A 15,759-nucleotide genomic window follows, 5' to 3' on the forward strand; every position below is an offset into this window, starting at 1 on the left:
ATATTTACTTATAATGGACGTAAAAGGAAATAGATAATTTTTATGTACACTTTAAACAAACAACTCAGTTGGAGTATATAAAAGTAACATTTCAGATAATTTATTTCCACACACTGCAACAGAATTTAAAATTCTGATAAACATCTCCAAACTTCATTCAGAAATTATTTTTAAAAAATGATATAAAAGTTCATCGTTAAGGAATAGCTTAAAATAGATTAAACAAAAAAAAACCAAAGTTGTTACTTGAAACTTAAAGGGCGCTGTTTAATCTGTTTGACTTGTTATGTCTCTCATTGTTTTCTTAGTGTTTTTAAATCCTACATTTTCTGTTATTGTTGCTGTGTGTTTTTGGTGTTTTTATAGCCTGATAGAATAAATATTTAAATATTTACTTAAAATGGACGTAGAAGAAAATAGATAATTTTTGTTTTACACTTTAAACAAACAACTCAGTTGGAGTATATAAAGGTAACATTTCAGATAATTTATTTCCACACACTTCGAAACAGAATTTAAAATTCTGATAAACATCTCCAAACTTCATTCAGAAATTTTTTTTAAAATGATATAAAAGTTCATCCTTAAAGGCAGTGGACACTATTGGTTATTACTCAAAATATTTATTAGCATAAAACCTTTCTTGGTGACGAGTAATGGGGAGAGGTTGTTGGTATAAAACATTGTGAGAGACGGCACCCTCTGAAGTGCCATAGTTTTCGAGAAAGACAGATTTTTCGGCAAATTTGATTTTGAGACCTCAGACATAGAACTTGAGGTCTCGAAATCAACCATCTAAACACACACAACTTCGTGTGATAAGGGTGTTTTTTTCTTTCAAAGTGTCCACTGCCTTTAAGGAATAGCTTGAAACAGAAAAACAAACAAAAATTGTTACTTGAAACTAAGTTTCCAAGTTATTTCTAGTTGGTTCAGAAGTCATCACATGGGTGTGTCCACAGCCAATGGGAGATTCTAAGACACTTAAGTGCTATTCACACGACAGCAATTTAACTGGGGTTCCTTGCTTAATTTTAGCATGGTTGTAAAAGTGTAGCAATGTTTAACAAGATTTTGCAAGAGAACTTGGACAGTAGAAATAAAATTGTTTTTCTTTCACACGAGGTACATTTTGTAACATTTTACAACCATGCTACAATTTAGCAAGTGACCCTTGCTAAATTGCTCTCATGTGAAAGGGGCTTTCTGTGTGACAGTAACGGGAATAAGGGAGCGTCTCAAAAGTCGGGCACGTTCCTAGCAAAAAAAGAACGTTCCTGCGGGCATATGCCCGCGATCCAATGGATCGCGGGCATATGCCCGCAAGATCGCAACATCATGACAAAGTATACGTGGAGCGTTCCAAAAGACCGGTCCTGTGGAACGGACAAAAGCGGCGGGGATACTCTTGCGATCCAAAAAGAACGTTCCTACCGTTCCGACTTTTGAGACGCTCCCTAAGGACTATGTATACTCTTTACTCCCGTTACTGTCAGTAACGCTTCCCAAATCCATCTTATTATCAATAGCTGCTGTAGACTTCTAACCAAAAGTTTGTATCGCCATTAGTTGTAAGAGTGATTCCCAAAGTCAACCTGTCCTTTAATAACTTTGTTTGCTTTGTGAAAGTAAGAGGGAACCATTCACAAGTAATGTACATTATGTGTCAGTTTGGCTGGTAACCCGGTGTTACTGAGCTACAGGCAGCTATCTGTTCTTAACTGTGTTATCAAATTAAGCCCTGTTCTAATGAGTAAACTTAGTTTGGAACTCCAAAACCGATAAAGGTGTTTTGTTTACAGAACGAAACTAAAGTATTTATCAACCTGAAAGGTGGTATATCGCAACAACAAAACTGATCTATTCTGAGAACTTTTATAAAACTAGTGATAGTTTCACTTTATTGCACGAGAGGTTTCTGTGCACATAATTAAGTAACATCATCGGAATAATTTTCTATAGACGATGTGACCTCTGGCGTCATTCTAAAACCATAACATGATTCACGCGTATGCCGCCGGGCAAAACCTTTGTGTTTTGGCAGCCAGTTAGGAAGTACACACAATCTTACCATGACTACCCGTCTTCTTGCCCGGAGAAACATGACTTGGACAGTGTTTTGTCAACAGAGGGCGGTTTGAATGTAAACAGAGGTCACATCGTCTATAAGATTGGCTCTGTATTATTCCAGTTTACCACAGCATCTGGCCACCTACAACAACAACAAAACAAAAGAAACAATGTCAATGTCATGAATCTGAATTATATACACAGCAAAAATCCCTAATGAAAATATAACACCAACTTGTTGTAGAGAAGACATAAAGAAATTTCAGTTTATAAGTGGTAGGAGAACCTCAATTGGGAAAACGCACGCAGCCAGGTAGTGACTGAAAACCCCAAACCCCATGCAAGGCTCATGTCCAGACTCGAACCAGGGTCCACAGAGGTGAAAGTTATAGGGAAAAACAATTGACTGCCTTAATGTTAGGTGGGAATGTCTGGGTGGGTGAAGGCGGGGCGAAGTCTGGGTTGGAGGCAAGCACAAAGAATTTATATTGACCCTTATATAAATGTTCTAAAAAGTCTAGGCTGCATCTGATGAAGTATTTGTTGCTACCACAGCTCATGCAGTTTTTGTTATGTTATTTTTTAATCTTTTAGTAAGACCACTATCTTCCTTGTTTTTACCTATCATACTAACACAGATAGTTTGTAGTGTTGTCTCAAAATTCACGAAAGAAGAACAAAGTTTTAATTTCAAATTTGTAGACAAAATCTTTTTGGAAAACAGTGAGACACTGCAGGAAAATCAATTGATGCACTATACAGAGTTGTTCTTTTGGTACTCTGTGTAGTTGCTTGTCTAGATGTGCTTACAGGAGAAATTGTGGTTTGATTTTTCTGTAGGAACTTTACTTACATGACATGGTATATTTTGACATTGTGGGGGGGCATCCCACAAAGTTTTTTATAAGGAAAGATTAAAGAAAAGGAATCATAGACAACACCTAGGGAAAGCCCACAATGCGGCCGTACTAAACATGACTGCCAGTAAAAATTGCCTTGTGTTGGGGTCCCAGGCACAAACTTTCTGGCAGATAAGTGTTTGGTTTTAAATGACATTTGTAGAACAAATAAGGAAACAAAATTAAAGATGTTCTTACTTGGTTCTGATGCAGTGCTCAAGTGGAGGTACAAGGTCGTCGTCATTGTGATCTGGGCAGTTCTGGGTTGTGTCTATAAAAAAAAACAAAAAAACAAAGCAATAACAGCTTAATCATAAAAACTGTGATTGGTACATGGGAGCATTGAATAATTAGGTGACAGATGAGTAGAGTAATTAAAGCAGGACGTGTTTTAAACAAAACTAAATCTCTTCAACCACGGTATACAAGGTGAATTATTAATTGAGTTATTAATTGATTTATTGCTAAAATCACATTGCAGCCAAATGCTAATTTACATAATAGAAAATTACAGCATTATAAGAAAAGATGGCATTTGTGTCTTCGAATACTCGGACTGAAAAACCACTGCACTAATAAAGTCCTGAATTTACTGGCTGATGCTAAAATCACTCGCCTCGACCTGTGGTTAGACCGTGGGATGATCATCAAAAAGGGCTCTAGTTTTCGAGTTTTGTGGTCTACCCTCTGCAACTACCTGAATTTTTCCCCAGATGTTCTTATGGTAGTCCTGAATAACATGTGAAAGTCGTCAAGGGCAAAACTTGCACAGTAATGAGTTATTTTAATTAGAAAATAATTATAGAAAAATAGCGCCCTCTATTGGTCAAAACTGGAGAACTATGCACAAACTCTATGGGCAAATCACCAAGTGCACAAACGAATGGGGAAAATATACTGGCTTATTTATTTTGCTTTCATTTACAGGTTTTCAGCTCTTTTCTCCCAGATTAATTAATTATTTAACATCCCTGGACATCAATCATTTCCCCAATTGAGTTATTTCAATTGTTTCAAATTAATGTCACTAACAAACTTTCTGGGCCTCATTTTGGTCATTTACTAAGTTTTCAGAGCTTAGACAGGCCTTAATTAAATTGTAATCGATTGAATGAATGAACTTGACAAAAAAAGGATATTGTTGACATTAAGATTTTTTTTATTTCTTCTCTTCATATCATAATGACACATTTCTAGTACAATACTCATTGTTATCATGATGAATTATGTTACTTTCTTGAAAAGGCCCTTTTAAATTCCCCCAAACAATTCAATTTAAAACAATAATAAATCCGTTTATGTGCCGTATAACCTATGCCTGGCGTATCCCCAAAAAGTCTTGACGTATTCTCACGTATCCACCTGTAACATACATAACTTCATTTTAAGTTAGTGATACGCTATCAATTCATTAGTCATACGCTTTGTATACGTTCAGTACGCTATGGATGCGATTCTGGGAAGTTGGGCACTCTTGAACTTTTAAAATGCTCGAACTAGTTTCTGTAGGCCTATACGCCGGCATACGTTAAGGCGATACACCATGGTGTGACAGGGCCGTTAACAATTTCAAAGATATAAAGATTTTACAAAATTGAATGAAAATAATATAAATCTAGTTCCCAAACTGTCTTTCTGGTACCACAGTAACTGATGGGTTAATTCAATTCTCAAATAAATTGTTCCACATTTATTTTAAGGTTTATATTTTGGTAAGCCAAAAGCTTACTTTTTACACATTGTACTTGTGCAGAATTCTCTTCTTGTTTTTTCTACTTTTCTATTGAAAATGATGATTCAGACAACATTTTGTTTAAATTAGTTATCATCAGAATAAACATCCCCGTCCGAGTCCTTTGAAGCCACTCCGCAACTGGCACAAAAGCATAAGTCTGTGCAGGGGAAATTGATTTGTTGACAGGAACATCTGCTGTGTGATATTTTCCTTTACATACTTTCTTTTTCAATCTGCATGATACACTGTTTGGGGAGCAAGTTCAGCTGAGGCGTTTCAGAATCACCAGTGTCAGAGCGTAGCAACCTTTTGATCGTGGTTCACCTTCAGTTGTCTCGTTGCTAATGGCATCACTATTCTCGCGTTCTGCAAGTGAATTATAAAAGCATACTCGATGACTGAACAGACAGTACACAAAATAAAAACAATTTGTAGGAAAAGCAAACATGTACAGTTTTGGTGAAGGTAGATCAACTCATTGTTCCTTAATTGTAGTACACATCCAATCCAAAGTTTATTTAGGCAGTATGAATTTCTCATATCCAAGTGGCATGCCCTCATACCCTAGTCAACTTGTGCCCAACTATTAAAGGTCAATCCATACAAAACGTATGATAAAGAGCACTGGAAAGCTTTTGATATAAAGAGGACATTTTTACCCAATACTTTGAACTTTTCACTATCTTGTAGCAAATTCTTGCAAAAATTTACACAGATTTTATATATAGATTTTTTTATTTAATGGGGATACTGGTCCTGTTCACAAATACCAACAGTTAACCATATATTCATTTGAGTTTTTTCTCTCGTTTTCCTGAAAACAAAAGAAAAGAAGGTTAGAAGGTTACGCACAGTATTTCTTCTGGTGGACGAGAGTAATGAACAAGTTATTTTTTTTTACCTTCAATTTTTGTTCTTCTTTAGCTTTCTCAGATTAATTTCTGCCTTTCTTTGTTTCTCCTACTACCTGCACGCTTCATTGTCAGCGAAAAGTGTTGATATACCACTAACCCAGAGCGGACATGTCATACTGAAAAGAAAAGAAATACAAATAAATGAGGCCCTAGTTTACTCATCTTATTTTAAAACAAAATTAGGCTTGTTCCCCTTAGTTTAAATACAAAATTTTAATTTTAATACCACATCTCAAAGAAATCTGGTTGTTTGCCTCTAGAATTTTAAGAATAAAGATGGGGATGTTATTTATTATTATTCAAGCATACTTCATCACGTGATTAGTATGGGGGTCTTGGGGTACATGTATGTACCCTTGCCCTTCCTCCACTTCAGTGTTTTAGTTTAGTAAGGGCCAATTTAATTTTTCCTGAATCGTGTACATTTTTAATCGGCCTAGTGCATTGAATATTTAATGTTTTTTTATTTTTCATACTGTAGTCTGTACATGTATTGTAATTACTAATTGTAACAGTGCATGTATGAATATGATGTATGTTTTTTGTTATTAATTCAAGTATTAAGTAAATAACTAAAACCGATGTGTGTCATCATCATGATTCATCACCAAAATGTGTATCCTCATCATGTGATCGTGACTCTGATTTCGTTTCATTTATTTGAGAGATCGGAGCATTTCATTTTGTTTAACTTCATGACTTGACAAAAAAAAAAAAAAAAAAAAAAAATGATTAACTGCTTTGCTTCGAATTGAAGCACAACTTATTCTGGAAAGAAATGTTGCCTAAATACCTTCAACTTCCACTAGTACATCCACGGTACTCCAACCAGCAGCTGCCGCTGTGCTTTCTGGTAAAATTGGATCGGAAGGTCTTGTCTTTTGTAGGTCGCTGTCATGTCATCATCCATGGCGTCCAAGCATACACATTTTCACATGTCATGATGATCATGATGTTTTTCCTAACCACTGCTGGGCCAACGAACTCCTGCCAGCGATAACTATTTTCCCGAACTAGCTCGGATTAAATTTATGTTGTTTTCATGTAACATAAAACGAGCCGATCTTCGCAACTTTCTTCCCTTCACACAGGACGAAGTTTCCTGAGAAGCGTAGACGACATCTTTTTGAAATCCTTCTCGAAACCACGGCTTCGGCTCCGCATGCTAGCTTGGCCCCGCGGTTGTTTTGGCAATTGTGCGTACTTTGTGTACGCGCTCAGTCAGGGTTTCAGACGAGATAAGGGAACCTGAAGCTGAATCCAACGCAGGCGCCGTCGTTTCGAAAAGGGCCACAAAACCACAGGACTTCGAAACAAGCTCTTTCATTGGTCCACACATCCGCATGCATGTCATATGCGCTATGATTGGCCGAGCTTATAAGTCATCTATTTTTTTTGTTGCACGTTCAGCCATTTATTCTCGCTGTATTATTGTGCTTCATTTCGCGAATAAATCCATACTGTGCAAGTTTTGTGCTTGACGACTTTTTTTGGGTGGTAAGTTGAATTTTCTTCAAATTTTGACACCAAATGTAAGTAGTTGTGTAGGGTAGAGCACTGAAAAGCAGAATTTGGAGCATCATCCCACGGTCTAGGTCTAGCATAAGTTTTGAGCCCTGGCTTATGTTTGTACATTTGTAAATAAAGACTTTACTGCAAGCCGAAGCATAACTGATTTTCCACCATAAAACATCAAATTATCTTACACCATACAAACTCCCCTTGGGCCGGCCCCTCAACTCTCAAAAGCTTCTCAACTCACCGATACTCAGCCTAATCTCATCCTGCTGCCTAGATAATCCGTCGTAGTAATACAGATCAAAACGACGTTCCACTTTCCAATCGCCGAGTAACTCTTTCTTTAAGCAGAACAGAACGCTGAAATGACTCTCGCTGCAGACGACCCAGATCGGATAACGCGGCGTCTTATAATTACTCCCAACCTGAATTGGAATCAAAACAAAAATAAATTCATGAAGCAGCTCCAGGGATTTTATTCAAGAGTGGCGCTCTCGATCCATCTGTCAGAAGTACAAAGTTTGAAAATAAAGTCCCGGAACACCAAACAATTTCCTCCTCGAGGATGAGGAAGAGAATGTGGGGGGGGGGGGGGGGCTCATAAAACATACAAATGTAACTCTGCTCTTTGACTTCAGAATGGTACCCCAACGATTACTTAAGTATTTGGACTTGCTTCTGTTAACCAATTTGAACTAGTTATTTCAGCCTTTGTACTTTTCCCAGTTTGAACTTGTTACTTCAGTCTTTGGATTTGTTTATGTTCAATTGAGTTTGAACCGGATTATCCATCTTTAGACTTGTTCTAGTTTTGATTGGTTGTTTCAGTCTTTGGATTTGTTTTTGTTATTCCCCAGTCTGAACTGGTTATTTTAGTCTTTGGACTTGTACCAGTTTTGACTGGTTATTTTATTTGTTGAACTTTTTTTTTTAATAGACTTGTTCCAGAATTTCATTCTTTGTTTATGGTAGCACTTGTGTGTTCGATCCGACTCCACCAACAATCTTGCACCCTTGGCTTATCATCCTCACTTAGGGATCCTTCCGAGTTACCAACGTAAACGTAAAAAATTTTCCAGTTTGAACCGGCTATTAGATGTCCAATATCCTCACCTTGACCGACCCGTAATGTTCAAACAGCGAGAGTAGTCCGATATCACTCCGACTGTTCACACCTCTTAGTATCATCTTATCCTCACTCCCAGAGTCTAACTCCATCACATCATTGAAGACATTGGAGACTGCTCTGCCTGTGAGAATGAGGTTGACCATATCCTATACAACAACAATTATGAGATTTATAAACTCTCTGGAATATGATGCTGTATAGGGCACACTTCTGTTCAGCAGAAAATATTACTTTTAACTCATTCGCAAGCAACAAGATCAAGGGTTTCAACATTGAACAACGATACTTTTTGTGAAACAATACTACTTCCATAAAAACCGATTGTATATATGCAGGCCTCGAAACAACCCATGGCACCCACAGCAATTGCTGTGGTGCCCTGTGCTTTTGCTGAAGTGCCCTTTGCAAAGTTCCGACACAAGTTGACATTTTCCTCATTAAAGTGCCCCTTACCAGAGGAAGTTTGCTGTGCCCTTCAACAGCGAAGTTCAATGCCTGTGAATGTAATAATTTCATACCTGTGTACAGTAGCCATGCGCACCCATCAGCTTGTTGGTCGGCTCATCCATGTCACCAATGACCCTGAAAAAAAAGAGCATAATATTGATTAAAATCAAAATTAGAAAATGTTCAAGAAAACAAAGTGATGTATGAGGCTTCTCCATTGTAACTTACTCCAGGGTGGACTACACTTTCCGGAGAAAATCAAAGCTAACCTTCCACACAAAAGAGTTTGCATCTATGGTTCTACCCACAAGTTTTAATAGCAATTTTTTCCCCCTTCATGCTGGGGCCAATTTCATAGCACTGCTTAATGTTAATCAAATTTTACACTATTTTTAGCAGATAAACTTGCTTTAAAACGTATTTGTATTTCACAGGTTAGAAAATTAGGGGGCCAACATTCCATTCACCATGGATTTTTACTGTTATGTCATTCATTTTCAAACAGTAAGGTGAGCATGCATTTGTGTGCTAACAATAAGCAGACTACTAAAAGTTCAAAATTTGTGAGAAACTTGAGTAGTCGACCAAGATGACTTACTTCTCTATGGTCCTTGAAAATATTGTAGAGTACAGAGCTAGTATACAGCCACTGCATGTGTTGGATTCATAAACGCCGATATGAGCCGAAACAAACTCCAGCAGTTCTTCTTTCTTCTTGAAGTGATTAAGAATCAGCTGAGGAGATTAAAAAAAAACAGATATTAGCAAAAATTAAGCAATTGTAATAGCACAAGACTTTCTAATTATGCAGTTTTGAAAAGAGTGTTGTAATATTATTTGGTTTTACCCTATGTGTGTAAGCGCTGATTACATAGCACTTTTTTGAGTTCTGTGAAAACAATCACAGGCATGTGGGATTCAAACCTATGACCTTTACCAATTGAGAGCAGTGTCTTACCAACTAGGCCTCCGGTAGCTAGAGGCATTTTGAATCCTATTTTTTAGCAGCAGGTACCTAAACAATTTGATAGATGTTAAATTTCCATCGGGATAAAGAATGTTACTTGGTTTTCCAAATAATACCATGTTAAGATGTTTCAAGGGACTTTCAAATTCTTAAAACAAAAATGTCATTATGTTTGTTTATGAGAGTTAACAGTTAGTAATCTCTTCAAAAAAACTTACATTTTCTGTGAGTCCGTCATTTTTGTATCTCCCTGAAGAAGTAAATTGTGACCTTGATGAGAGTCTGAAAGATGAAAGGGCAACTTAAAATGTATTCATACATGTATCTTAAGAAATAACTTGTTTATGAAAATATAAAAAAATCATTGCCAAGAATTGAAACTCTCTTTTGATAAGTGTTGATTCTGAAAAGAACCGCCGGTTGACAACTCAAAGTTTCTTCCTCTTGAAGACACTCGGAGCATACTGATCAAAACGCTTGAGTTGTCAACCACCAGTTCTCAAAACTCAAATGATTATACTCCCACCATGCAAAGTTTCAAATCCTACTTAAGAATTGAAACCAAAAACTTGTTTTCCACCAAGTTAAAATGTCACTGAAAAAAACTTGATGCAACAAAATAAATTCTGAGTCTAAGGCTTACGTGACAATGATGGCGTGTTTCTTTTCTCCTGCTCTCCATACGATGTCACAAAGAGCCAAAGCTAAACACTGACTTCTATCTCGACTTGTTGGTTGTAAACTGGCAACAGTGGAGATCTTGTTTTCTCCAAAGAGTAAATGTTGCATAATGCAGGCTTGGATGGATGCCAATACACCACATGGTCCACCCTAAAATTAAAAAAATAACAAACGATTTTCAGATCAATGAGCAAGTCTAACACATGCTGTCTTGTCATTCGTTGTCTACCATTGTATTTCTGGATAAATGTTGGCTTAAGTGTCTCTTTCAGAGAAGATGCAACTTTGTTGTTTTTAAATATCTTGTGAGGGTTTTGTCAGACCGGAAGCGCCCTTTTCCAGAATTGTTTAAGGTCCATTGTTTAGGTTTAGATATTTAAGTGAAGAATTTAATGATTCAAGCTTAAAATTTACTTTGTTTAAAACAAATCTTTACATACAGTACAGTACTAATTGTTTGCTGACACTTAAAGTAGAAATATGATTCCTAATTTTTACCTTGTGTTTATTAAAAGTTAAAGTATTTATTTCTTCTCTGTCTTCCACAGACCAAACTGTTGTTGACAAGACAGACACCGAAAGGGAGCTACCGTTGTCACGGAGACAGCAGACACTAATCAAAGTAAAGATATGGCTCCTACTTACCTTGTGTTGTACCATACCAAACTCCAACTTCTTGATGTCATTAAATCCAAGCCCTTGCATCTTCCATTCATCGTTGAAAGAGCCAGAGGTAGAACCAAACAACAGATTCTTCAGATCCTGGATATAAATCAAGGTAAATAATATTATCATTATTATAAACTTCTACCGATGATACCAAAGATGCCTTATAAGTATTCACTGTAGCTCACAAGCCTGAGGAAACACTGGTAATATATGTAACCCCTTCTTCTCCAGCTAACAGTGTAGCTTGAAAGCCTGATAAGACCTGCACAATTAAGTTTCCTTCAGACATTGCAACCAATTCGTATTATTTTTGTTATAAATGTCCTGTAATGAACAATGGTTGCCTCATAAGTGAACTAAAACGCTGTAGCTTGCAAGCCTGAGGAAACTTGTAAACAAGGGTGATTGCTACATGAACCAGAAACACTGGAATTAGCCCGGCTACTCTTCCACACTAGTGTTCTGTGCTCTCTTAAGTGCACTACCAATCATGGTACAGCTCACGTTGTCCCATCCAAAGTAAGCAATTATGCTGAAGAATCTTGCTCTAAGACACAAGTGCCATGACTGGGACTCGAACCCACACTCTACTGATCGCAACACTAGAGCTCCAGTCTAGCGCTGTTAACAGCTCGGCCCCCACATCCCATTACTGTTCATACCACAAACAAGTACATTCTAGGTAATAAAAAAATTGCCATATTTAGCTTTTAGCATCAGGACTGGGTTTGTAAAAATATTGAATATTGTTTTCAAAGAACGAGACACTCCTAGAGACTGAGATGTTTTTCAAGGATCATACATTCAGATACATCTAACGTCTTATTAAAACAATGCCTCATAATGTGAGAGAGAAAACTACAACATAAGGTGCTAATTTATCTTGTCTTACAATTGCCTGCTGTTGCGTGATGGGTCTTGAATCTGCCGCTTTTGTAGTAGTTTTGACTGTGGGTCTCAGCTGCAAATTATTAAGATCATCATCAAGGTCATCTATATCTCCCAACTCTATGTCTCCGAGGGTCTGCTTCACTGTCGAGGCTCTCCTAAGAAAATAAATCAGATTTCTTTAAAGGCAATACAGCAGTGGCTGAAAGTATATCACTTCTCGAAGTGATAGATAAATAGAAGATTAATGTCTTCAAAAAGTAACTGGGGTAATATTGATTCTTTGCCTACAACTGAAAGAATTGCCCGTCTCCTGACAACTTGAGGAAGCAAGTCAGAAATGTTAAGACCAATTAAGAACTCATTCCGAGTCCAAGGTTGTGACAGTAATAATGAATTCCCTTGATCTACTAAATGAAAGTAGTATAGTCCCAGCCAATTGCCTTGCTCCGTCCACCCAGGTGGTAGTTAAAAAGCAGGACAGTTTTTTCAGAACTGAGAAGTCTCCTGAATTCCAAAAATCAACTCAACAGTAGCAGATAGTTTTCAAAAGAAAATTTACCTAGCTAGTAGATATACACATGGGGTTATCGCAAATTAAATATTCAACTGAAAGAATGACATACCCCTTTTCTGTCTCTACTTTCCCCTTGGATGTCGTCACTTTTGTTCTCCCTGATTCTGGTGTAGGTCTCCCGGATGCAGAATTACTTCTCTCTCTTCCTCCGTCTACGATCTCGCCTTCTATCTCCGTCACAGACCTGCGGTTTCTAGACTCTGGGCGTCTTGTCTCGTTTTTAATGATGGACTCATTTTCAGAGTTTTTGGGGACTGGTGGGTCAAAGTTGAAGCCTAGATCTTTGAGACGGTTGCGATTTGCCAAGGGTTTCTCAGAATCAAGTTTGATATCACGACTTGAATCAAGGGACGAGTTGAAGTTTGTCTTAGCTGGTGTTGCCTTCTTTGATGATTTCCTCCTGTCAGAGCTCTGAAGTTTAGATGAAAACAAATTCTCACAGACTGATAATTTTCTGCCATTTTTCACAAAATTAGTTTAGCAGTAAAAAGTTCTCTACTTTTTGAAAGCAATTCTCAATAGTCTGAAATTGCAAGCTTTTGATAAGACATCATTTCCTACATTTTTGTGATTAGACTTTTTAAAGGACTTGAACTTAGCTCTTGAAGGGGCAAAGTAGTCTTCTTCTAAGGGGCACTTCTAATGAGGAAAATGTAAATTTGTATTGAAACCTTTCAAGGGACAATGCACCACAGCAAAAGCACAGGGCACCATGGCAACTGTGGCGGGTTAATTCAAGGCCTGGAATATGTTGTCCAGCCAAGTTGTTAACTTACATCAAGGCTGCTAGTTATCGGACCACCAAGACCTCTACTCCTAGAGGCACTTCCTGGTCGAGCACTACTCCTCTTTGGTACGGCTTCTTCTTTGACAGTAATCCCACTGCTGCTACCATTGTATGGTTTCCCAATCAGTCTCTCTTCTGCAGAGCCTGGATAGGTCTCAGGTTCTTTGACCATCGGTCGTTCCCTCATTGTAATGACCGGGGTAGGGACTCTATTTGGTCTGTAAGTACCGCCTACGTCTTCTTGAGGCAGGCCCAGCCCAGGTTCTAAATAAGAAAATCAATAATACAATCTGTTTAATCTGAAATCTTTACTGAAAGACAGCTAAGAAAATGTACTAAGTAAGTATGGTTTGTGGTAACACCATGTAAAAACCTCCTTTGTGAGTAATGAAAGTTTTCTTCAGCTCGCTTTTCGGTCAGTGTTGAGTAAAGATTTCATTAAAAATTTATGGGTAAATTTGCGAAAAAGCATTAACAGGGGTGGAAAGTTTATTGATGGAATACTTACCGAGCTCATTCATATCATATAGTGACGATTTAGCTGGCTTAGTTGGAGAAGTTTTCTTACTCCCTCTGCTCTTTTGACTACTGCTACTGTTGTTGATTTCCTCTGAAGAGGGCGCACTGTCTCTTGTCTTTGATGATGACCCAGATGATGATGATTGAAGTGGGACGTAGTCTGATTTAGAAGAGGAGTTTAGTGCCCTCTCTAGAAAATATTTGGTGATGATTTCAATCATGGATCGTAGCGGATCGGAATGCTCCTAAAATAAAAATGCAAAAAACACTTGTTTAATTTTGTTCAGGTTGATTGTGGCCCTTATAATGTTTCCCATAGACTTTCAGACTTTCCTGTGCAAGTGCACTTTGCAAAATGAAAATGGCCTTGCTCTCTCTAAGATGATATGTTTAAAGCTCAGAATAATTGGGATTCTTAGACAGCTTCAGATGTTAAATGTAATCGCTGGATCATGCTAGAAGAAATTCCAACAATAATATATAAAAATAAAATAAAGACTCAGTAGGCATAAATTGAAGATAAAACCCCATTGAATTTTGAAATTACATTGTAGTTTCATTGCCGACAACTAAACACCAATTAACCAGCCACTAAGTTCAAGTAAAAACAATTCAAACAACCCAAGAGTTAAATAATTAAATAAGATGAATTAAGTTGTTAAGAAAGAAACAAACTAACTTTATTTTTCTTGAGTAGCCTCTCAATGTTTACTTCTCTTGCTAACTGCGCTCTGTTACTGATGCTACCTTCTCCCCTTGGCATTTCTTGATCCATTGATGACAGACTTGATTTAAGTCCCTGTAAACATGGTAAACGGGATGACAAAAACCAAACAATTATCAGCAATTCAAAATTGCAAAGCCTAGATAGGGAAAATTTCTCAGCAAAAAACAGTTTTACTTTTAACTTGCTGCAGTATTCGGTATAATTTGTTTTAATGCTAATGCTGGGTCCTACTACTTGCCGTCAACTCACTTGTGCCGTCAACTCGCCGTCAACTCCTCCAATATACATTTAAAATCCACAAAAGAAGCATAGAACTGTAAAGTATTAGCTGTAAGAGAATTCGCGTAAGTTTTAGGTTACATTTCGGAAAACAAATTGAGTTTTTTTCTCGTAAAAAAATTAACTCGAAGCAGCAAAACCGTCGGCTGCCATCTTGCTTTTTCACATGGATTAGTCTTGGCATAAGATGTCAAATGATTGGTATGAAAGATGTCAAATGAATGGTAGGATCAAACTTTGTTTGGTATTAATTGAATGACACTGAAAAAAATGTGGAATTTCTACTTGTTGAACTTGTTCTTCACCTTCCTGACATTGCTTGCCAACAAGTTGCCTTGACCATGTTGTCAACATTGTTGACTTGAGCTTGAGGAGTTGAGTAAAATATCTAGCGAAATTATGTCCCCTTTTTGGTGATTTGGTGGGAGGATTACCACGTTCTGTCACAAACTATCATATCATGCGTCTATACCAGTTTTTAATTGCATGGTTTCAAGGTTAATTGCATAAACAATCACTTTAAATGTTGATTTTCGGAGTTTTTCCCCTAAAAAAGCTATTGTCCGGAAACTAGGCCAAGCTATACGTTGGCCGTTGGCGATGACACTTTTTTGTATTTTTTAAATAATTTACCTTTCTACTAAGATATTCTCGGACCAACGACGCAGCCACATTCTCCACATATTCGTTTTCGATCATCGTTTGTGAATCTGAATCACAACCAGCAGTTTCAACTGTAAAACCATACAAATCTCAGATACAATTTTGCGTAGAAACAAATCTTGTTTACCAAACGGGCGGCGCCATATTGGTCTGGCAATCGACCCTACTCAAACTAAAGCCGTTCGAGTACTCGGTTACTGGAGTCGATTAATTGGCGGTCAATAAAACTTTCTTTAGATAAACACAAACCTCGGACAAATTTGATAAGTTTCCTAAAATAAAAATAAAAA

General features: G+C 37.3%; 1 protein-coding gene and 1 long non-coding RNA gene across 2 annotated transcripts; both read right to left on the reverse strand.

Annotated features, from left to right (window-relative positions):
• Positions 1 to 112: 112 nt before the first annotated feature.
• On the reverse strand, positions 113 to 15,606 carry LOC139949280 (probable ubiquitin carboxyl-terminal hydrolase MINDY-4). The gene is made up of 15 exons (XM_071947688.1): positions 15,440 to 15,606; positions 14,480 to 14,599; positions 13,790 to 14,045; positions 13,271 to 13,545; positions 12,544 to 12,905; positions 11,922 to 12,075; positions 11,006 to 11,122; positions 10,323 to 10,510; positions 9,898 to 9,961; positions 9,311 to 9,447; positions 8,784 to 8,847; positions 8,250 to 8,411; positions 7,381 to 7,561; positions 3,168 to 3,240; positions 113 to 2,212 (listed from the first exon to the last, which is right to left on the reverse strand). The coding sequence occupies exons 1-15, from the start codon at positions 15,503 to 15,505 to the stop codon at positions 2,164 to 2,166; spliced, it is 2,268 nt and encodes a 755-aa protein (XP_071803789.1). The 5' UTR covers positions 15,506 to 15,606; the 3' UTR covers positions 113 to 2,163.
• On the reverse strand, positions 4,108 to 7,172 carry LOC139949286 (uncharacterized). Its single transcript, XR_011787540.1, has 3 exons — positions 6,412 to 7,172; positions 5,606 to 5,734; positions 4,108 to 5,070 (listed from the first exon to the last, which is right to left on the reverse strand). It is a non-coding gene; the product is annotated as an uncharacterized lncRNA (long non-coding RNA).
• Positions 15,607 to 15,759: the final 153 nt, after the last annotated feature.

This window comes from Asterias amurensis, chromosome 16 (genome assembly GCF_032118995.1).
Source record: "Asterias amurensis chromosome 16, ASM3211899v1".
NCBI lineage: Eukaryota > Metazoa > Echinodermata > Asteroidea > Forcipulatida > Asteriidae > Asterias > Asterias amurensis.